Source organism: Thecamonas trahens (assembly GCF_000142905.1).
Source record: "Thecamonas trahens ATCC 50062 unplaced genomic scaffold supercont1.9, whole genome shotgun sequence".
Classification (NCBI taxonomy): Eukaryota; order Apusomonadida; family Apusomonadidae; genus Thecamonas; species Thecamonas trahens.
Genome location: NW_013657671.1, coordinates 207,490 through 227,126, shown reverse-complemented (window position 1 = coordinate 227,126; position 19,637 = coordinate 207,490). Strand labels below are relative to the sequence as shown.

Sequence of the window (19,637 nt, the reverse complement as noted above, 5' to 3'; positions counted from 1 at the left end):
CCCCACCCCCCTCCTACCCCTCCCGCACTACTACCCGCATCCCCCATTGTCATGGCGACCGAGAGTGAGTCCCCTAGCCAGCGGACAGCCCGGTTGGAGGCCATGAACGCCACCCTCCGTAAGGAGCACACAGCACTGGCGGCACAACTGCATTCGCTGCGGAGCGCACAGCATGACCCGGGCGAGGAGCTGGCAACGGCACAGGCGGCAGCACGGACGGCAGAGCAGAGAGTGGAGGTCCTGGAGCGACTTAATGGACAGCTGCAAAAGTCCAAGGCAAAGGCTCAGGGAGACGCACTCGAGTTGGCTGCCAAGCTCAAGGAGGTCACCGCCAAGCACATGGTGGTAGTCAAGGCCCACAAGGAGACTCTCGCTGCCCTGGATGCCTACCGCGGACGTGCCCAGGCTGACTCGGCTGCTGCCCTCGAAACCATTCGCTCGCTGGAGGCCCGCTGTGCAGAGGCCGAGGCCGCCCGGGCAGATGCTGCTCGCGCCGCACAGCGCGCTCACGCAGACTCGTCACTGGCCTCGGGCGAGTCGCACGCTCTTGTTTCCGAGCTCCGCATGCAACTGGCGGATGCACAGGCCCAGCGTGATGCGCTGCGTGCAGAGCTCGACGACGCCCTGCGTACCATCGCTGTGCTGGAAGCCGCCCGCGACGACGCCCGCGACGCAGCCGACACCGCCGCCACCGCCCGTGACGCCGCGCTTGTGGCTGCATCCGATGCCGACGCAAAGCTACGCGCTGCGGAGCGTCAGCTGGATGCGCTCCGGCTCGCCGAGAGCCACGCCGCACAGGCTGACGAAACGTCCGACGCGGTCGAGGTCCAAATCGCAGAGCTGCGTGCCCAGCTCGGCGCAGCACACCGCGAGCGCGACGCCGCTATCGAGCGCGCTCGCGTGGCCAAGGATGCCGTGGCACGGGCCACCGCCCGTAGCGATGCCCTTCGTGCCGAGCTCGAACAAGTCTCTACTGACTACACTGCTGCCACCCAAGACGCGCTCGACGCCGAAGCCGAGACTGCCGAGGCCCACGTGGAGATTGCGGCGCTTCGCGACGCGCTCGCAGCCGCCGAGTCGCGCGCATCCTCGGTTGCCCAACACATTCGGTCGGTCGAGTCCGAGCTCTCCACCCAGCGTGTTGTCTCGGCCTCGTTTGACGCCGACATGGTCTCGTCGGCGCTTAACGACTCGATGCACGAGAGAGAGCCGGATGCCGAGCTTGCACGCATGGTTGCGCTTCTCAAAACCGAGCTAGCTAACCTCAAGGCGGCGGCTGCCGCCACCGCACAAGCTTCGCCGCCACCTGCATCGCCCTCGGCGTCCGCCGGCGTACGCCAGCAACTTGCCGACCTTCGGGCCATGCAGAACGCTACTGCGGCCAAGCATGCCGCTGCGCTCGACGAAGTCAAGACCGCACACGCCGCCGCCCGCCTTGCTGATGCCGCCACCCTCTCTGCGCTTCGTGACCAGCTCAACGCGTCACAGGCTGAGGCCGAGGCTGCGCGCGCCAAGGTTTCCGAGCTCCACGACCAGCTGGTGGCCCAGGAAGCAAGTGCTGCTGCAAAGCTTGCCGTTGTCGACGCCGCCGCCAATGAGCGCATTGCCGCTGCCACCGCCCGAGCCTCCAAGCTTGCGGCCGAGCTGGACTCGGTCCGGACCGCCGCTATCGCACGTCAGGGACAGGCTGCAGAAGCAAGCGCAGCAGTGGCCGATGTGCCTGCTAGCCCCCGCCTTCGTCGGAGCGGGAGTTGGAGGCATTGCGGAAGCAGATCACGTCGGTGGAGGCTGCCAAGACCGAGCTTGGCGCACAGCTGAGCTCGCTCACCGACCATTGGACACAGCTGGCCGGACAGTACGAGAGCTCACTGGCGAACATGAAGGCTTCGCACGCCGCGTACGAGGCGTCGGCCGGTGCCGCGCTGGCGTCGTACAAGCAGGCACTCGGCGATCAAAAGCGTAAGCTCGCTAAGGGTGCCGACGAGCTGTCTCAGGCGCGAAACGCCTACCGTGCGCTCGAGTCCAAGACCGTGGCGCTGGAGCTGGAGCGTGACGAGCTCGCCGCTGCACTGCGCGTCGCTGAGGCGCGCGGTGACGCATCCTCGCAATCGCTGGAGGTCACGCCGGTTCAGCTCGCAGCCATGCGGTCGCAGGTCGAGGACCTTGCCGACCAACTCGAGCGCGCAACGCAGCTGGCCGACTCACGCAAGCTGCAGATCGCCGACATGCGGAGCCAGCAGACAAAGCTTGCGGCTCTTTACGAGGAGCAGGCATCGGCGCTGGAGCACACGCAGCGGCTGTACAAGAGCCAGGTCGATGACGCGCTGGCCGACGCTGCCGCACTCCGAGCCGAGCTTGAAAGCGCACAGGCTGTCGCCGCCGTTGCCGCCGGCCCTCCGCTGTCGCCGGTCCGTGAGGAGCGAACGGACGCCAAGGTGCATACAGACCACCTGGAAGCCCAGCTTGCTGATGCCCGCGCCATGACTGCTCGTGCAACAGCTATGTACGAGGCCGAGCACGTAGCGCTCGTCCGCGAGCGCTCGCAGCGCGCAGAGGTTGTCCGCGAGTTTGAGGCCCGCATTGCCCAACTCGAGGCGATGGTCGGCACAGTGGTTGCCAAGCTCCGCGCTTCACTTGCAGCAGACACCCCGCTGATCGGGCAACGCGCCAGGCGCAAGTCGGCGCGCTCGAAGGCCTCCAAGTTCGGCTGGCGCAAACAGCGTCGGACATTGCAGCCAAGGGCTCACCACAGCGATTGCCAGCAGAAGCTGCTCTTGCAAGCGAGGACGAGGAGCAAGCGTTTTGACCCCGGATCAGCTTTTCCTGACGTGCCACATCAGAAAGCAGTCCATGAGGCGCGTCTGCCACTCGCGCCCCGCCAGAGACTCATTTGTTGCCGATGGCGCGTGCGTAGCAGCCGGCGCGTGGCTGGCGCGTGGCGGCGACAGGAGGGTGCGAGGACTGTTATGTTCACTTTGAGGCTATTGAGGCGCGCGACAACACGCCCGAGCGACCGTGCGGCTAAAGGTTAATCGTGAATGGCTCGCAGCGTGACCGCGTGCAGGTATGACGTGTCGCGACGCGAGTCGGTGATCCGAAGCCAGCCGCCGCAGATGATCTTGTCAACATGAACAAGAGCGCCCCGGGCATGCTTGTACAGCTCGGAGCCCTGGATGGCGTAGGCTACCCTGCACGTCTTGCCCATCAACACCTTGCACTCGGGCGAGCCGCGCGCAGTCCGCCGGAAGGCGTCAAAAAGGGCCAGGATGCGAACGCGCGACTCATCCTTGGCGGCCAAGACATAAGCATCGGCGCCGGCATCCGACGCAAACGGCGGCGAGAGGGCGCTCATCGGTGCATCGACGGCTGCCTTTTCCAGCGTAAACGAGTCGTTGTCAACAGTCCGCGGCAGCGTGCGGGTCTGGATGAGAAGCCACGAGGCAAGCACGGTGTTCTTGCGCATTCGTCGCTTTCGAACAAGCGACACACTCCGGGCGTGGAGGTCGAGGACGAGCAGATAGCCAGAGCGTGGCGTGCTGCCGTTGTCGACCACGAGCGAGACTGGAACCTCAGCAAGCCGATTTGACTGCAGGTCGGCCAGCGCGAGTACGTCGGCCGCTGTGACAAGCGAGAGCCATGGCATGGATCGCTGGATGTCGTCACTAGCCGACGCCCGCGGTGAGTCGCGCGGCGAGTTGGTGCCGCCCTTGGGCGTGAGTGAGTACTTCATCAGAACGTTCCGCGATGGAGTCCGCGGCGAGGCCCGAGCGTTGAGCCTCTGCGACCTCGAGTGGTGGCTTGATCTCCGGCGATACGAGCCGAGGCTTCCGACATCGCCATGATCGATCTCAATGCCGATGCCAGCGTGGGGAAGGCCTGCGGCCGGGTGCTCGTCGCGCGAGCCAGCAGAGCCAGAGTTGGAGTTGGACTCGTTGTCCGACTCGGCGTCACCCGGAAGATTGCTCAGGTCCGGAAGCCGCGGGACCTGCGGTGACTTGAGGCGCGACGACACGCTAGCATCCGGCCCCGTCGTAACCTGCAAGTTGGACGGCGTCGCTGTCCGCGATGATGACGAGAACGTAAGCGACGGCCGCTTGAGCATCGACAGCGTCATGTGTGGCTTGCGCGCCACAATAGATGGCGGTTCGAGCTTGCTACCGGTTGCCGGCGCTGGCATCGACGAGTGCTCCGGGGGCTCAATCTCGCCGTCTGAGCTTGCAGTTGGATCGTCGCCCGAACCGCGGTCTGTGGCAAACGAGGTGGATTGGGACATCGACTGAGTCTCGGCACGCGACATGGTTCGCGGCAGCGCGCTGCCTGGATCGGCGCTGCCAGTGGCGTCGTCGTGCTCCACAACGTCGGAGGGCGTCAACGGTGCATAGTGGACAGAGGGCGGGCTGCCAAACGAGATGGCTGAGTCGTGGTGCAGGAGATCGTTCGAGGCCATAACCACATGGCGAGGGCCAGAGTCAGAGCCACTCTCCTGACTCTCGTCCACAAAATCGTGCGAGTTGTTCTGGCGGTCAAGATGTGCCATGATAAGTTGGTGTGAGCACTCCATAGCGCTGCTAAGCTTTTCGCTGTCAGTCCCTCCAGAGACATGATCACCACAATCGGCAGCAGCATCATCCGCATCGTCCAAGTTGTTGTTGCTGCTGCCTAGCGACGGGTCAGAGTCCATGAGGAACGCATCCGCCGCTAGCGAGGCAAGAATGGTAGCGTTGAGAATGCCAGTGATGGCCGCAGCCCAGTGCTCGGTCTCATCGGCGGAGCCAAACTTGAACCAGTACCTCTTGCCGATTCGCGGCGAGCCGAGGAGGAGGGTCGGCCAGGTCATCTTGCGCTTGCGCATCTTGCTGCGGTCACGAATAAGGGTCCATTCGTTGTTGTCTGTCAAAAAGAGGCGGTCGACATGGGCTTTGTGCTTCTGCTTCTTGAACAGCGTGAGCGTTCCGGTAGACGGGTCGAGGTAAACCCACCGCTTGCACCACGATTTGTTGTGACGGTTGGTGACTTTTGCATACGTGCCGATGGGGCCAGCAAGGTCGTCCTTGTACGCCAACTCGGCACTGGCACCCAATTCCCCAATTGACGATGCCACCTGAAGCTTGATGGTAGGGAGAAAGGCAAGCGGCGTGTCGACATTGCACCGCGACGACGAAGTCTGGGAACCCGAGGATGCCGACGGCTCAAACTCGGACAGCTCGCTTGCCAATGAGAGACTGCGGATTGGCGAGTCGCAAGCTTGCTCTGGCGACAGCATTTGCATTTCGGGTGAGCCATGCGCCGGGGCCGGCGTCACGTTCTGCGGCGACGGCGTGGGCCGATCGTCGACAGCAACTTGCTGCATGCTGTGCGAAAAGGGCGAGACAACCTCGACATACCCCGTGTTCGAGTCGGAGGACTGCGAGTGGCTCTCCGAGCTTGAGCTGGTCGACGACGCCGAGTGGATGTCGGTGACAGACCGAGTTTGCGATCGGATGGCAAACGTGCGTTGGTGCCGGGTGGTGGGTGTACGGCCAACTGAGGCGACAGCCGGAGGCGGTGTCGAGTGCAGCGCGTCGAGTTTGAGAGCCTCAGTCGACTTATCCAGCTCGATAGACATCGACTCAAACGAGGAGTTGAGGTCATAGCTCATGGCGGCAAGGCGGGCGGCGACAGCAGTGGAGAGCGGGGTGGCTGGCGGCGAGACTTCGCCGGTCAGGAAGCGTGAGCCAGGAGAGATCACTGGTGCCGAGCTAGCAACAACGTCATCGAGCTGTACCGACCACTCCGCAAGCGTGGATGGTGAGACTTCGCTGTCGCTCTCCTGTGCGGCCTTGAGCGCGGCAGCGAGGGTAGCAAGCTTGGCAGTGGTTGGTCCTGATGGCCTGCGCTGCCGCAGCTCAGGAGCCATCCGCTTCACCGGGACCGAGGTGTTGAGAAAGTCGGTCGACGAGAGGTTGAGCCGCAACTTGGTTGCGTTGAGTGAGGCCAAGAGTGGCGGTGGGGTCGCGATTGAGGTTCGTCGTTCAGGCGCCGGCCATGCCACCGTCTTGTACTCGACGACAGTCCCGAGTTGAGCCTTGGCCTGCCGGTGCTGCTCAAGAACAGTAGCGAGCAGCCGCGGCGCCGAGGTGAGGTCAAGCAAGGCTAAGAGCGAGAGCGGAAACTGGCCCTCGAGCTCCATGACTCGCGGCAGCGGGCCATGTCCGAGCCGGACAACGTCCGATTCATCGCCATCTTTGCCCGTAGCGGATACTGCGTCTGTGGCAGTCAAGTGCGAATGGGACGGCGTAAGTTCAAGCGCATAAGCGTGAGCATCGAGCGAGAGGCGGTCGGCAGAGCGGGCAGAGCGGTGGAGCGAGGCCACGTAGTGTGGCTCCCATTGCGGCGGGGGAACGAGGGTCCCATCCGGTCCGCGGATGGGCGATGCAAAGGGAGACATGCGCGAGAAGCCTGGAACTTGCGAGCCTACATGCCACGGATGAACGTTGGGGAGAGCGTCGCTGGGATATGAGGCCTCGACAGACGAGCCCTCGAGTTGGAGCTTGCGGAGCGTCGGTTCGGGCGGTTCAGGAACAAACGGAGCTGCCAGAAGAGCATCAAGGTTGAGCCGGCGCTTAGTGGCGAGATGGGTAGCAAGGTTGAGCTGGCGCTGCGTCGCATCAGTCATACGCTGAGCGGGTGAGGCCGGTGTGGAGCCGTGGTGGGGCCGAGGCCACTGGTCCCCGATGTGGCGTAAGCTGAGCCCGACGGAAGCGAGGTGCCCGGCTGAGGGACTGCGGTGCCAGGATCGTGGATGAGGAGAATATCTTCGCGGCGTGGCCCTGCGGCTAGCAAGAGACTATCAATGTTGGCGGAGGAGAACCCGTTGCCTGCAAGATCAATCTGAGTTCGCAGTACGCCGTCGAGCGGAGCCGAGGCAACGGATCGGACAAGGGCGAGAGCGGCCGAGAAGCCGATGCCATTACCGCGAAGCGAGAGGTGTGCCAGCGCTGGCGCCGAAACCACAGAAGCCAAAGGTGCGGCCAGAGCATGGCCACCCGAGTCCGACACAGCATTGTAAGAAAGATCGAGATGGGTGAGGGCGACAGGCCTGGCGAGGGCGGTGGCCAGGAACTGGCAGCCTTCGTCACTCAGTGTGTTGGAGGCTAGATTGAGGTGAAGGAGGCTGCGTGCTGCCGGAAGAATGGCAGCCAAATGCAGGGCGGCAAGGCTGTCGAGACCGCAGGCGGCAAGAGAGAGCGCAGCCAGTGACGAGAGGGACAGGATGGCCGAGCCGAGCGCCGAGGCCGCAGCGGCATCGACTACGTTGCCCGATAGATCGAGTGAGACCAGAGAGCGGCAGTTGGGCAAGGCGTTGCGAGCAAAGTGGGCGAGCCCATTTGCGGTAAAGGCATTGAGAGCGAGCGAGAGGATGGCGATGCGTGACGAGGGCAGTACGTCGCCCAGAGCGGCCAGGCCCGCATCATCGATGACGTTGAGTCGGAGCGAGAGCGTGTGTAGCGACGAGAGCGCCGAGACAATCGGAGCAGCTTGAGTCAGTGCATTGCCAGCCAGCGAGAGCCACTGGACTGCTGGGGCCGAGCGGGCGAGCAGATGGATGAACCCGCCGCTGGCATCGTCGTAGGCAAGCGCGTCGTCAAGCCCTGCTGCAGTGAGGCCAATCGCCATCGTTCGTGGAATCTGATCCAACGTGGCCTCAAAGCCTGAAGGATGAAAGCCGAGTCCGGGCGGGAGGAGGAGGAGGCCGCCACCGGCTGCGCGAGCCTCGGCCAGCTGACCGGCGATGCAGGCAGCGCGCGCCTGAGTGACCAAGAGCGATCTGCGGCGAGCTCCATCACCACGAGAGTCAGCCTCATCTGGTGCCAAAGCCTCGAGAAGAGAGGCGCGAGAGAGCGACGGTGATCGTCTCCGAGCTGGAACGGAGGTGTCTGTCGCCGGCGATGGCTCTGCCACAGGCACGTAGTCGGTCACGGCCGGGAACGACCGTTGCAGCCGGGCGAGCGACGCGCCGGCGTCCAGCGCTACTTTGGTATCCATGTAGCGAGAGGAGGGTAGATGTGGGAGGTGAAGATGGGGAGGGGGTGAGGGTGGGGGGGTGGGGGGGGGGGTGGGGGGAGGGAAGGTGGTGGGGTGGGCGGGGTGAGGTGGGGGGACATTCGCGCCAAGGTTGGGTGGGCTGATCTGATCTGATCTGATCTGATCTGATCTGATCTGATCAAGCCCAAGACCAAGACCACCAAGACCAGATCTGATGAGTAATGGGGAGAGATGAGATGGTGGCAAGGCAGGAGTCATGATGAAAGAGGAGGACAGCCGATGTTGCGCTGGGCAAGGAGTTTGGCTATTGAGTGTCCTGACCCAAGGAGGTGACGATCTACTTTATGGCCGGCAAGGATCGTGCGTTGGTGCGCCGCTGTGTGGCTGCTTAGGGGCAGCACTGGCCGCAGAGCCATGGCGCTCGAGGTTAATCCCTTCCCAGTCAGAGCTGATGATCGACTGAACCATCCAAGAGCCCGAGGGCGAGGAGCATGGGGCCGTCGATCCAAGGTCCGCTGAGGAGTAAGCCGAGAGGGTGCGAGCTGTCCGCGAGGCCAAGGTACGCGGCCATCACACCATCGATCGACAGTCAAAGAGGTCAGCCAGAGGCCTCTCCTGCCGCGCCCACCTGCGATCCACCCGGTGTTGATCCGGTAACGACAAGGCCAGGCTCTCCAGGCCCGCCACTGCCGTCGTCATCATCAGGCAAGGCAGCGACGGCGGCTTTGAGCTGAGCCCGGTGCTCCTCCATAGCCTTGTCCATGTACCAGAAGCCAACCCCACCACCAAGCAGAGAGCCCGCAATGACAGAGAACACAAGTCGCCCTCTTCCAGACATACTCTCTTCAGCAGAGTCGGGTGACTTCGCGAGCGATCCCCTTCCCGCCCCAGTCCACCGCCCTGCAAGCTGCCGCGTCGACTTTGGCTGGAGCGACGACGCACGCAGCGTGGGGAAACGGAGAGAGAGAAGAGAGATCGGTGGGTACCAAGCGTAGCATGGTGCTCCACTTGCAACCAGGGGAACAAGCACCAGGTGCTACCGTCCATCGTGCGGAGACTGGACGCGATGCAAGCGATGATGACCTGTGATGGTGCGACGCTATTCCAGGATTGACGATGATGATGCACGCAGCGTGGGGAAACAGAGAGAGAGAGGAGAGATCGGTGGGTACCAAGCGTAGCATGGTGCTCCACTTGCAAGCAGGGGAACAAGCACCAGATGCTACCGTCCATCACGCGTTGATAGAGATGGTGCTTGCTGCGCAGGGTTTCGATCGAAACGGCCACAGTTTTAGTGATCAGGCAAAACCTGCTGCCAACCAACACTGCCATGCCTTCTCCTCGTCCATCGCCATCCTCCTCAGCTCATCTGCCATCGCAGCCACCCACTCTAACCATGCATGCCACAGATACTCCGTTTGATGCCTGATCGCTGTATCGGTGAATAATGACGGCGCCCAAGAGCGCTAGCCGTCCCTCCCCGCCCCTTCCCCGGGACACTGTTGGCACCGTGTGGGAGGACCAGAGCGACAGACACGCCACTCGCACCTGTGCAAGCTCGTGGAGGTAGCTGAGAGGTAGACTACGGGCACGAGCAGAGTCCGACGGAGGAGAGGTCCGGGACGACAGAGTGTGATGTCTGTGGGTGTATACAAGGCGGAGAGTGGCTTGGGTGTGGTGGACGGCGCCGAGTGGAGGACAAGCGGGACGGCCAGCTCGCGGCTGGTGTACGGTGGCGATGACATTGTCCGGGAGGGCTTTCTGGTCAAGCAGGGGGGACGGATCAAGACGTGGCGGAAGCGATGGTTTGTGCTCTCAGGACGCGGATCATTGACGTATGCCAAGAGCAAGGACGCACCGCCCAAGGGCTTGATTCCGCTGGAGGAGGTGAGCGAGGTGCGTGTGGTGGAGATGGCGAGCGGAAAGGACGAGAAGCTCGGCCTGTTTGAGCTGGTCACATCCGATCGGATTTGGCGCATCCGTGCCAGTCGTACACACATGCTACCGAGTGGGTCGATGATGTTCAGCAAGCGATCCGGCGCGCCAACAAGCGAAGCGGCGAATTGGTGTGTGGGATTCACAGCAAGCGGAAGGAGTCAAGCATGCGAGAGGTTGAGATGGACGCCATGAAGCGGGCAAAAGTGCTCTCAGCGCTGGGCGATCGTACTGCAGCAGTTCAGGGCAGATCTCTTGCAGTTGAGCTGCATCTCACGGTCGTGGCACCTATCGAGTATGCCGGACAGGTGTTTGTGGTCGGCCCATCGGGCGGGCTGGTGGGCGGGCGGTCGATGCACGACGTGTCGATCCAGGACTCATTGCGGTCGATTTCACGCAACCACGCCCGAATAAGCTTTGTTGACGAGCCACGGCCTTCACGGGTCTCCATTTCGGAGCCGTGCTTCCTCCTGGAAGATCTTGGCTCTGCCAATGGGACCACCGCCCGGTTCCGCGGCTCGCAGGTCAAGGTGATGCCGCACACGCCATTTCGGCTCCTCGATGGGCAAATCATCACGTTTGGCAAGGAGTTTGAACTCGGGATTCGCATTTACGGCATCGACAACCTCTCTTCATGCTCGGGCTTGACACTACCGGCTGGCTTGCCCGGCGGTACGCCCACCACAGCCGGCAGCGCGAGCACACCGAGTGGTTTCGGGCCGATGCGCGACTCGCTTGGGCTCAACCGCGATTCACTAGCAGTGCCCGACTCGTCGCGGTCATCGTTTGAGCTCGGAGTCGGCAGCAACGAGACGGTGGTCCCAGTGAGCGTCGCCATTCGGACGTCGCCGCGCGAGGTTGTCGCAGCGACGACGGCGCGGGTCGGCGAGGGGTGCGGACACGGCGAGCTGGTGCAAGCAGCGCGGCTGAGCGCAGGTGCGGTTTTTGCCGGCGCAAGTCGCGGCAACGTGTGGTTTGAGAACGACGACGGCGGCTTGGAGCCAGTCGGGGACGTCGGCGACGCGGCCGGGTTCTGGCAGCGCGGGGTCGGGCTTGTGGTTCTCGTCGTCCCGGAATGAGCGTTTGCGCTACAGCTCGTCGTGGCCGCTCTCGGGACTCACGGCGCGTTCGGCAAGGTTGCTAAGGATGCGGTCGAGGTGGTCGGCGAGGAGCTTGCCGATGGCGTCATTGGAGAAGTTGGCGACCATGTCAGCGCGGGCGCGTGCGCCGCGTGCGGCGTTCTCGGCCAGCGAGGTATGGACGGTGCGCAGGAGGTCGACAAGAGCGTCTGGATCGGGATCGGCCCACGAGTGGGTGGCAAAGTGCGAGTTACCGCCGACGCGGACGAGGCCGCGGATGGGAGGGGGTACGAGTTGTCACTTGTCATGAACTCGGTCGGCCCGGACCAGGCGGTGGCGATGACCGGAAGGCGCATGGCCATGGCCTCAGTGTGCGGGCGGCCCCAGCCCTCGCCGCGCGACGGCAAGACAAACGCATCCATGGCTGCATACATGGCGGGCATGTGAGTCTGCGGAATGCCCGAGAGCACAAAGACAGGCGGGAGGGTGGCCATGTCGAGCCCGCGGTCAGCGGCGTGTGCGGCGATGGCGGTGTCAAAGTCAGACGACGAGTGGAAGGCGCGAGTGACAATGTAAAGCGCGACCGAGCCTTGCGGCGCCGAGGCAAATGCAGCAAAGTAGGCGTCGAGCAGCAGCCGCCAGCCTTTGCGATCCTCCCACTTGAAGACCGAGACAAAGTTAAAGGCGTCCGGCGGGCCGTCGAGGGCAAGCGGGACGAGGTCAGTGGCGTCGGGATCAAACGTAGCGGTGTCTACCGACTCGGGCACGACGTGGATCTTGGCGCTGTCGACGCCGGCGTCGGCAAAGATGCGAGCGTGAAACGCGGTGGGGACCCAGACCTCATTCATGGCGTTGCACCGTTCAGCCCAGCCGTCGGGCAGCGAGTCGGTCTCGAACATAGTCCGCCCGATGGTGTAGGCCGCGCCGTGGCGCGGGCAGCGCGAGGTGGAGAACAGAGCACCGCGGGCCGTCACCGACCATGCGCCAGGCTCGGAATGGCAGACATTGATGATCGGCGCAGAGTTGCGTCCGCCTCGCAGGCCAGCGCCCGTCCTGGCCCAGCCCTGAAGCGCAGCAGCCTGTGGCGACGGCAGACCGGCGACATAGCTCCGATCGTACATGTCGCCGTGCTGCTCGACCGCCACCGCCACATCCCGAGCCGCAGCATACGGCGCCAGGCCAAGCAGATAGTTGAGCGACTCGGAAGCGTAGCCGCCGCCCGAGAACACCGGCGCCGACCACAGAAGCGTCGCTGCCTGACCTGGCTTGCCTCCTGCCGGGCTTGGCTTGCCTCCTGCCGGGCTTGGCTTGCCTCCTGCTGCCTGGAGCGGTGCACCGAGGACAATGACGGCGATGGTTGCTATGAGGAGGATATGCATGGATGTGGGGGGGGGGGGAGAGGTGTGGGTTCTGGAGTATGGCCCGGGTATGGTCACCCCCCCCTCCCCCCCTTGTGATCATGATCATGATCATGATCATGATCATGATCATGATCGAGGACAATGACGCCGATGGTTGTTATAAGGAGAATATGCTAAAATTCTTTTTTTTGAAGGGGGGTGGGGGGGGGGGGAGAGGTGTGGGTTCTGGAGTATGGCCCGGGTATGGTCACCCCCCCCTCCCCCCCTTGTGATCATGATCATGATCATGATCATGATCATGATCGTGATCACACACTGCTCTGATCCCCCCCTCCCCTCCCCCCTCTCCTCCTTGCACTTACACGCCTCTCTGCTGTTCAAGTAAAAGGAGATGCTCCGGAGTGCGGGCGTGGGTCGTATGGGCTGGGCTGCCGTTCGCAGTGTGGGGGTGGTGCTGGCGGAGGTGGGCGCGTGGCAATGGCGGCGACTGGTGGAAGCGGACGACGGGCGCTGGCACTGGCAATGGCGAGCGGAATGACCGGGGGGCTGGGGTTGGGTGCTGGTCGGATGATGGCGGCGGTCCGGATGGCATCTGGTAGTACTGCTGCCGGAGGAGCAAACGGTAGCAAGCGCGACGCGGATTTGCCTGCTTACGTCCCGCCGGCCGAGCCGGTGTACAAGCCTGTGGAGGACGCAGTGGTGGCTCAGCGGCTGGAAAAGGCCAAGAGCGGTCAGGCTGGGGCCGAGGCCAGTTCGAGTGCTGGCGATGGCGGCGACGGGGGAAGCTCAGGTGATGGCGGGAGCGAGGGCAAAGACGGCAAGGATGCCGAGAAGGGCGATACTTGGACCAAGTTTGTGGGCTTTGTCGGCGCGATGGCCAACTGGACCATTCCGGCGGCCGCGATTGCCCACATTGTGGGTAACGAGGATCCGACGAAGATTGATCCAATGATGACCTCTTCGCTTGTTGTCTACTCGCTGCTCTTTATGCGCTGGTCGCTTGCCATCTCGCCGCAGAACTACCCGCTCTTTGTCTGCCACGTCTCCAACGAGATTGCCCAGCTGTACCAGCTGTTCCGCTACAACTCGGCCACTCGCGGAAGCAAGAGCGAGGGCGAGCTGGCCTGATAAACGCTGTGGCACTTTGAATCTCGCAGGCTGGCGAGAGGTGTGTGACGGCGGGCGCGAGAGTGGTTTAGAACTCGATGGCGGCCTTGATGCCCTCAAACACGCGGTGCTTGTCGGGGACGTAGACCGGCTCAAAGATGAGCGGGAACGGGGTGTCCCAGCCGCAGACGCGCTGGATGGGCGACTCGAGGTTGAGGAAACATGCTTCCTGAATGGTGGACGAGACCTCTGCGGCAAAGCCGGAGGTCTTGGGCGCCTCATGCGAGATGACGGCGCGCCCGGTCTTGTTCACCGAGTCGATGACAGTGTCCTTGTCCCAGGGAAGGATGGAGCGGAGGTCGATGAGCTCGCACGAGATGCCCAGCTCCTTCTCGGCCATGAGGATGGCCTGCTCGAGGACGTAGATCTGGGCGCCGTAGCCGACGACAGTCACGTCCGAGCCCTCCTTGAGGACCTGCGCCTTGCCCAGCGGGATTTCGTAGTCCTCGACCGGAACAGGCTCGTTGGCGGCGCGATAGAGCGCCTTGGGCTCAAACACAAGCACCGGGTTCGGGTCGCGGATGGCCGACAGCAGGAGGCCCTTGGCCTGCTGCGGCGAGCGCGGAATGACAACCTTGAGGCCGGGCGTGTGCGAAAAGTAGGCCTCGGGCGACTGCGAGTGGTACAGGCCACCGTGGCCAACTGCGCCGTACGGTGAGCGGATGGTGAGGCCGCCGACGTCAAACATGCCGCCCGACCGGTACCGGTACTTGGCCGCCTCGTTGACAATCTGGTCAAACGCCGGGAAGATGTAGTCGGCAAACTGGATCTCCGCAATCGCTGTCGAGCCCATCGCCGCCATGCCGATCGCAAAGCCGGCAATGCCCTGCTCTGAGAGCGGCGTCGAGAACACCCGGTCCTTGCCGTACTTCTCCATCAGGTTCATCGAGCAGCGGAAGACGCCGCCAAACGCCACGTCTTCGCCAAACACACACGCCGTCTCATCAGTGTCCAGCGCCACGTCCATCGCCGCATTCACGGCCTCAAACAGGTTCATCTCCACCATCTCGCCGTCCTGCGGCACGTCCTCGTCCACAACCTTGTGCACAAAGCCAGGGAGCTTGTCGCCGCCACTGCCAGCTGCTGCAACTGCAGTGCTTGCAAACGCCTACACCACAAACCACCCATGTCCCCACACCCTCCCACACATATCGTGAGCCGAGTTCCCGTCACCCGTCACCTGTCACTATGCCTCACCAGGAGCCTCGCCTCGCCATGCCCGTCGCCCTCGTGACTCTGTCCGCCCACAGCGGTGCAGCGCTTCTCATCGACCAAAAAACCCAGCCAGTCCCCCCCCCCCCCTCGCCCGCCCTCCCCTCCCCCTCCCCCCTTCCCCCCACTACCTCCTTGCCTCTAGAGTAGCCACGTACGCGAGTCGGCATGCTGCACACCGCACGGGAGAGCCTCAGCATGGTTACAGTTCCAAAGACGGGTGCTTGACCACATACCTCAATCGGTCCGCTCCCACTCTCTCGCTCTCCGCCTCCGTCCTGATCACGATCGATCACGATCACCGCTGTTTGCCCTCTCAGCCTCCCCCCCCCACCCCCCCTCTCCCCCTCACCAAGCAACACCTCACCTAGGTCAGCTGGTACGGACCTCCACTCCCCCCCCCTCCTCACTAACTTCTACCTTACACACTTAATCTTCCCTCTTCCCTCCATCCCCATCGTTCATACCCATGGCTATGGCCATACCCCTCCCCCTCGCCAACCACCTCGCCCGTTAGCCTCTCCCTCCCGCCAACGGCTGAAATAGATACCTCCTCTGTCCTCTCCCCCTCCCCCCTACTTACACTCCCCCCCCTCCCCACTCCCCCCCTCCCCCCCCCCTCCAACTGCATAGCGATGACCAAGGTGTTCACCTCGTTCCACAACGAGGACTTGGTGTGGGTCCTTAACTTTGGAAAGGAGCCCGAGCCCGAGGTCAAGAAGAGCCGGTTTGGAGGTGGGGCGTCAAGTTCCAAGGACAAGAAGGAGCACAAGCCGCCCGAGCCGCCGAAGCTCGCGGCCAAGGTCAAGGGCACACCGTCGGATAGTGAGATCTCGCTGGAGCCATTATGGGGAGATCTATGTGCACGATGCGTACGAGATCCCGACTACAACAACCAGCCCAAGGCGCTCAAGGTGACACAGACCGACGACCTACTGGTGCAAATCATGGCGCAGTCGAACCGAGAGGGCCGGCAAAACATGGTCGAGCTGGAAGACTTGCAGGTGGGTGAGCTGATGTACAACCTGCGGATGCGGTACAAGGCCAAGCCGATGCTGTACTACACGTACGTGGGTGAGATTCTTGTGGTGGCAAACCCGCTGCAGGACATGGGGCTGATCAACCAGGAGACGATGGAAAAGTACAAGGGCCGCCCGTTTGCGGATCCGGAGCTCCCGCCGCACATCTACGCCACGGGCGACGAGGTCTACCGTAAGATGTGTTCGCCGGAGCCTGGCCGGCCGATCAACCAGTCGATTGTGATTTCGGGCGAGTCTGGGGCCGGCAAGAGTGAGTCGACCAAGCACGTGCTGCAGTACATTGCGTTTGTGGCGGAGAAGGGCACGCAGGAGCTCGACGTCAACTCGAAGATCCTGGCGACATCCGAGGTGCTGGAGGCGTTTGGCAACGCCAAGACGACGCGGAACGACAACTCGTCGCGGTTTGGCAAGTTTGTGGAGATCCAGTTCAATCAGCAGAACGTCATTGTGGGCGCGCGAATCAACCAGTACCTGCTGGAAAAGTCGCGGATTGTGCTGCAGGAGCTCGACGAGCGCAACTACCACATCTTCTACATGATGTTTGAGAACTTCTCGCCGGCCGAGCTGGCGGCCCTGCACCTGACGACGTACGACCAGTACCGGTACCTTGTGGGCCGCGACCGGTGCAACGTCAACACGTGCTTTGTGGACCACCACGGCGAGCCGATGCACGACGACAAGCGGTATGCAACGTTTGTGGAGAACATGGACACGCTCGGGCTTGGGCCCGAGTTCCGGCAGCAGCTCTATCGGATCCTCGCAGCCATCCTCATTCTGGGCCAGATCAAGTTTTCAGCGACCGAGGAAGGCCAGACGTGCAACATCGACACGCCGCAGGAGGTCGGGTGGGTGGCCGAGCTGCTCGGCGTCTCACAGCAGGGCCTCTCGGACGCGCTGCTCTTCTTCCACATCACGGAGACGACGATCAAGAACCTGACCGAGCAACAGGCGTACGACAACGCCGACGCACTGGCCAAGCAGATGTACGGCCGGCTTTTTGAGCTCTTGGTGGAGGAGCACATCAATACGGTGATTTCGGCGCCTGGCGGGGCAGGGGCCAAGTGGATCGGCGTTCTTGACATTTTTGGCTTTGAGTCGTTTGAGAAGAAGCAGCCGGACCACAGCGTGCTGACCAACAACAAGTTTGAGCAGCTTTGCATCAACCTGACCAACGAGCAGCTGCAGCACTTTTTCTACGAGAACCAGATTCCTAAGCAGCAGGAGCTCTACCGGTCGCAAGGCCTCCACGTCGACGACATCGAGTACGCTGACAACTCGGCGTGCGTCCAGCTCATCAAGGGTCCCATCGACAAGAGCGACAAGAAGGCGGCCAAGGCCAAGAACATTTCTCCATTCTCAACGGCGTGACCAAGCAGTCGCAGACAAACCGCGAGCTCATGGCCAACCCGCGCATGGCCGATGAGAAGTTCCTTACCGAGATTGTGGCCGAGTTTACCAAGGGCCGCAAGAAGCCGCTCGGCGACCAGGAGTGGAAGACGGCCCGCGACGACTTTTTCGGCTGGTGGCCGCGCATCGACACCTCCAAGCATGCCCGCGACAAGACCGACTTTTTGTCTACCACTACGCCGGCAAGGTGTGGTACACCACGGTTGCCGCTGTCGAGAAGAACAAGGACTCGATGGCCAAGGACCTTGCTGCCGTCCTCCAGGCCTCGTCCTCGGCATTTGTCGTCGCCCTCGTGCCCGAGAGCAGCGGCGGGTCCGGCGGCAGCCGCCGTGGCGTCTCCACCATCGCATCCAAGTTCAAGGCTTCGCTCGACGATCTGCACGACAAGCTGATGGAGACAGACCCGATGTTTGTCCGCTGCGTCAAGCCTAACTGCACCATGACCAAGGGCGGCATGTTTGAGGACTGGAAAGTCCTCGACCAGCTCATCTCGGCAGGCATGGGCGCCGTCATCGAGATGCGCATGGCCGGCTACCCGGTCCAGCGCAACAAGGAGGCCTTTATCGACTACTTTGAGGATCTTGTCGACGACAAGGCTGCGCTCAAGGCCAAGAGCCCTGACGACGCCATCAAGTTCCTCTGCCAGATGGTGGTCGATGAGGATCCCGAGGCTGTCAAGAACCGGACCAACATGGCACCGTTCCAGGTCGGCTACGACCTCGTCTTTCTCAAAGACAACATGTTCAAGGCCATGTCAGCTGCCCGCGACCGCGCGCTCCGCGCCAAAAAGGCCAAGATGAAGGCCGCGCTCGAGCACTTTCAGGCCCTGCACCGCATGTGGCTCGCCCGTCGCCGCCTTCCGCAGCTCGTCGAAGAGTATGAGCGGATCAAGAAGCGCATCGAGCGCAAGCGCCAGCTCGTCGCCGAGGGCTACTCGCCCGAGGAGGCCGACCGCAAGATTCTCGAAGAGGAAGAGGAGGAGCGGCAGCGAATCAAGGAGGAGTACCGCCAGACCCACCTCGTGCCGTCGCTGCACGCAGCCGAGGGTGCCCTTGCACCGCTCGAGATCACCCTCAAGTCGCTTGTCGACTTTGCCAACGGCGCCAAGCGTGCCAAGGAGCGTGAGAAGCTGGCCAAGCGCGCCGAGATCCTCCGCTCGGCGGCCAAGGCGCTCCGCTCGGCCGTCGCTGAGTTTACCAACGACTTTTACTCCAAGGACAAGACCGAGGCGTACAAGGCGGGCGTGGCCAAGGCCGCCAAGTCGCTCACCAAGGCTATCAAGGAAGAGAACCGCATGCTCTCGGACGACAAGACCCGCCGCGAGGAGGAGATGGCCCGCTTGTTGGAGATGCAGCGGCTCGAGCGCGAGAAGCGGCTCGCCGCCGAGAAGCAGCGGCTCGTCGACCAGGCCGAGGCCGAGCTCGAGCGCAAGCAGGCCGAGATCAAGGCCGAGCTTGAGCGCCGCGAATACGAGCGCAACCGCAAGAAGCGCGAGCGCGCTGAGAAGAAGGAGGCCATGTACAAGGCTCGTCAGGAGCGGCTCGCCGCCGAGCTCGCCCAGCAGGAGGCCATGCTTGCCAAGAAGAAGGAGGAGGAGGCTGTGAAGCAGAAGCAGATCCGCCGCGAGCGTCGCATCAAGGAGAAGCTCTCGCGCCGCCTCGCTGCCCGCACAGAGGCTCTCCGCGGAACCCTCGTCAAGTTTGGCCGCTCGCTCTGCCGCGTCGAGTGGGTCGGCGAGCTGCCGTATGCTGGCAGCTCGACTTTTGTCGGCATTGTCACGCCAAAGAAGACTGCCACCGCTCAGGGCGGATGCGACGGCACCGTCATGGGCGTGAAGCTCTTTGACTGCCCGCCGGGCCACGGTCTCTTTGTCCGTGGCCACATGCTGCATCTCGTCAAGCCGGGCACCCATGAGTTCAAAGTCGGCGATCCGGTGTGGCGCAAGGGCTCGTCCAAGATGGGTGTCGTCCGCTTTGTCGGGCCGACCAAGTTTGCCACCGGAACCTGGGTCGGCGTCGAGCTCGACGTGCCGGGCAAGGGCAAGAACAACGGCTCGGTCAAGGGCGAGGTCTACTTCCGCTGTCCGCCTCGCTGCGGCGTCTTTGTCCGTCCCGAGGACCTGGCCTACGTCATTCCCTGGACCGACGAGCTCGTCCAGCGCGTCACCGAGGAGTACTGCATCTACGAGGGCATTGACTCGGCCTCGGACGATGAGGACGACGCGGAGGATGACGAGGAGCTCAAGATCCAGCTCAAGATGCTCAAGTCGGCTCCGGTTGAGGTCGACGTTAGCGCCATCGAAGTCGAGGCGCTGCCGCTCGACTCGTTCCTCGACGAGCTCGACGAGATGTGAAGCAGGATTAAACCGACCACAACAAACGCGCTGCGCTATGCATGCAGTCTTTGGCTAT

The 19,637-nt window shown here is 63.0% G+C and overlaps 8 protein-coding genes across 8 annotated transcripts; 5 read left to right on the top strand and 3 right to left on the bottom strand.

The window, feature by feature from the left end:
* Window positions 1-102: 102 nt before the first annotated feature.
* Window positions 103-3,011, top strand: AMSG_02302 (uncharacterized protein; the record flags this gene model as incomplete). The annotated part of the gene is made up of 3 exons (XM_013905395.1): window positions 103-1,716; window positions 1,746-2,721; window positions 2,763-3,011. The coding sequence occupies 3 exons, from the start codon at window positions 103-105 to the stop codon at window positions 2,804-2,806; spliced, it is 2,634 nt and encodes an 877-aa protein (XP_013760849.1). The 3' UTR covers window positions 2,807-3,011.
* On the bottom strand, window positions 3,011-7,656 carry AMSG_02301 (uncharacterized protein; the record flags this gene model as incomplete). The annotated part of the gene is made up of 2 exons (XM_013905394.1): window positions 3,011-6,631; window positions 6,658-7,656. The coding sequence occupies 2 exons, from the start codon at window positions 7,654-7,656 to the stop codon at window positions 3,029-3,031; spliced, it is 4,602 nt and encodes a 1,533-aa protein (XP_013760848.1). The 3' UTR covers window positions 3,011-3,028.
* Window positions 7,657-9,791: 2,135 nt separating this feature from the next.
* Window positions 9,792-11,627, top strand: AMSG_02300 (uncharacterized protein). The gene has a single exon (XM_013905393.1). The coding sequence runs from the start codon at window positions 10,128-10,130 to the stop codon at window positions 11,037-11,039; it is 912 nt and encodes a 303-aa protein (XP_013760847.1). The 5' UTR covers window positions 9,792-10,127; the 3' UTR covers window positions 11,040-11,627.
* Window positions 11,049-12,418, bottom strand: AMSG_02299 (glycosyltransferase family 4 protein; the record flags this gene model as incomplete). The annotated part of the gene is made up of 2 exons (XM_013905392.1): window positions 11,049-11,248; window positions 11,341-12,418. The coding sequence occupies 2 exons, from the start codon at window positions 12,416-12,418 to the stop codon at window positions 11,049-11,051; spliced, it is 1,278 nt and encodes a 425-aa protein (XP_013760846.1).
* A 504-nt stretch (window positions 12,419-12,922) lies between these two features.
* On the top strand, window positions 12,923-13,549 carry AMSG_02298 (UPF0041 protein A; the record flags this gene model as incomplete). The annotated part of the gene is made up of 1 exon (XM_013905391.1): window positions 12,923-13,549. One exon carries the CDS (start codon window positions 12,923-12,925, stop codon window positions 13,526-13,528), a length of 606 nt encoding a protein of 201 aa, XP_013760845.1. The 3' UTR covers window positions 13,529-13,549.
* A 28-nt stretch (window positions 13,550-13,577) lies between these two features.
* Window positions 13,578-14,985, bottom strand: AMSG_02297 (2-oxoisovalerate dehydrogenase subunit beta). Its single transcript, XM_013905390.1, has 2 exons — window positions 14,938-14,985; window positions 13,578-14,675 (listed from the first exon to the last, which is right to left on the bottom strand). Exons 1-2 carry the CDS (start codon window positions 14,977-14,979, stop codon window positions 13,596-13,598), a joined length of 1,122 nt encoding a protein of 373 aa, XP_013760844.1. The 5' UTR covers window positions 14,980-14,985; the 3' UTR covers window positions 13,578-13,595.
* Window positions 14,986-15,414: 429 nt separating this feature from the next.
* Window positions 15,415-17,187, top strand: AMSG_02296 (uncharacterized protein; the record flags this gene model as incomplete). The annotated part of the gene is made up of 2 exons (XM_013905389.1): window positions 15,415-15,604; window positions 15,659-17,187. The coding sequence occupies 2 exons, from the start codon at window positions 15,415-15,417 to the stop codon at window positions 17,185-17,187; spliced, it is 1,719 nt and encodes a 572-aa protein (XP_013760843.1).
* A 271-nt stretch (window positions 17,188-17,458) lies between these two features.
* AMSG_02295 (dynactin) lies at window positions 17,459-19,579 on the top strand (the record flags this gene model as incomplete). Its single annotated transcript, XM_013905388.1, has 1 exon — window positions 17,459-19,579. One exon carries the CDS (start codon window positions 17,459-17,461, stop codon window positions 19,577-19,579), a length of 2,121 nt encoding a protein of 706 aa, XP_013760842.1.
* Between the last annotated feature and the right edge of the window lie 58 nt (window positions 19,580-19,637).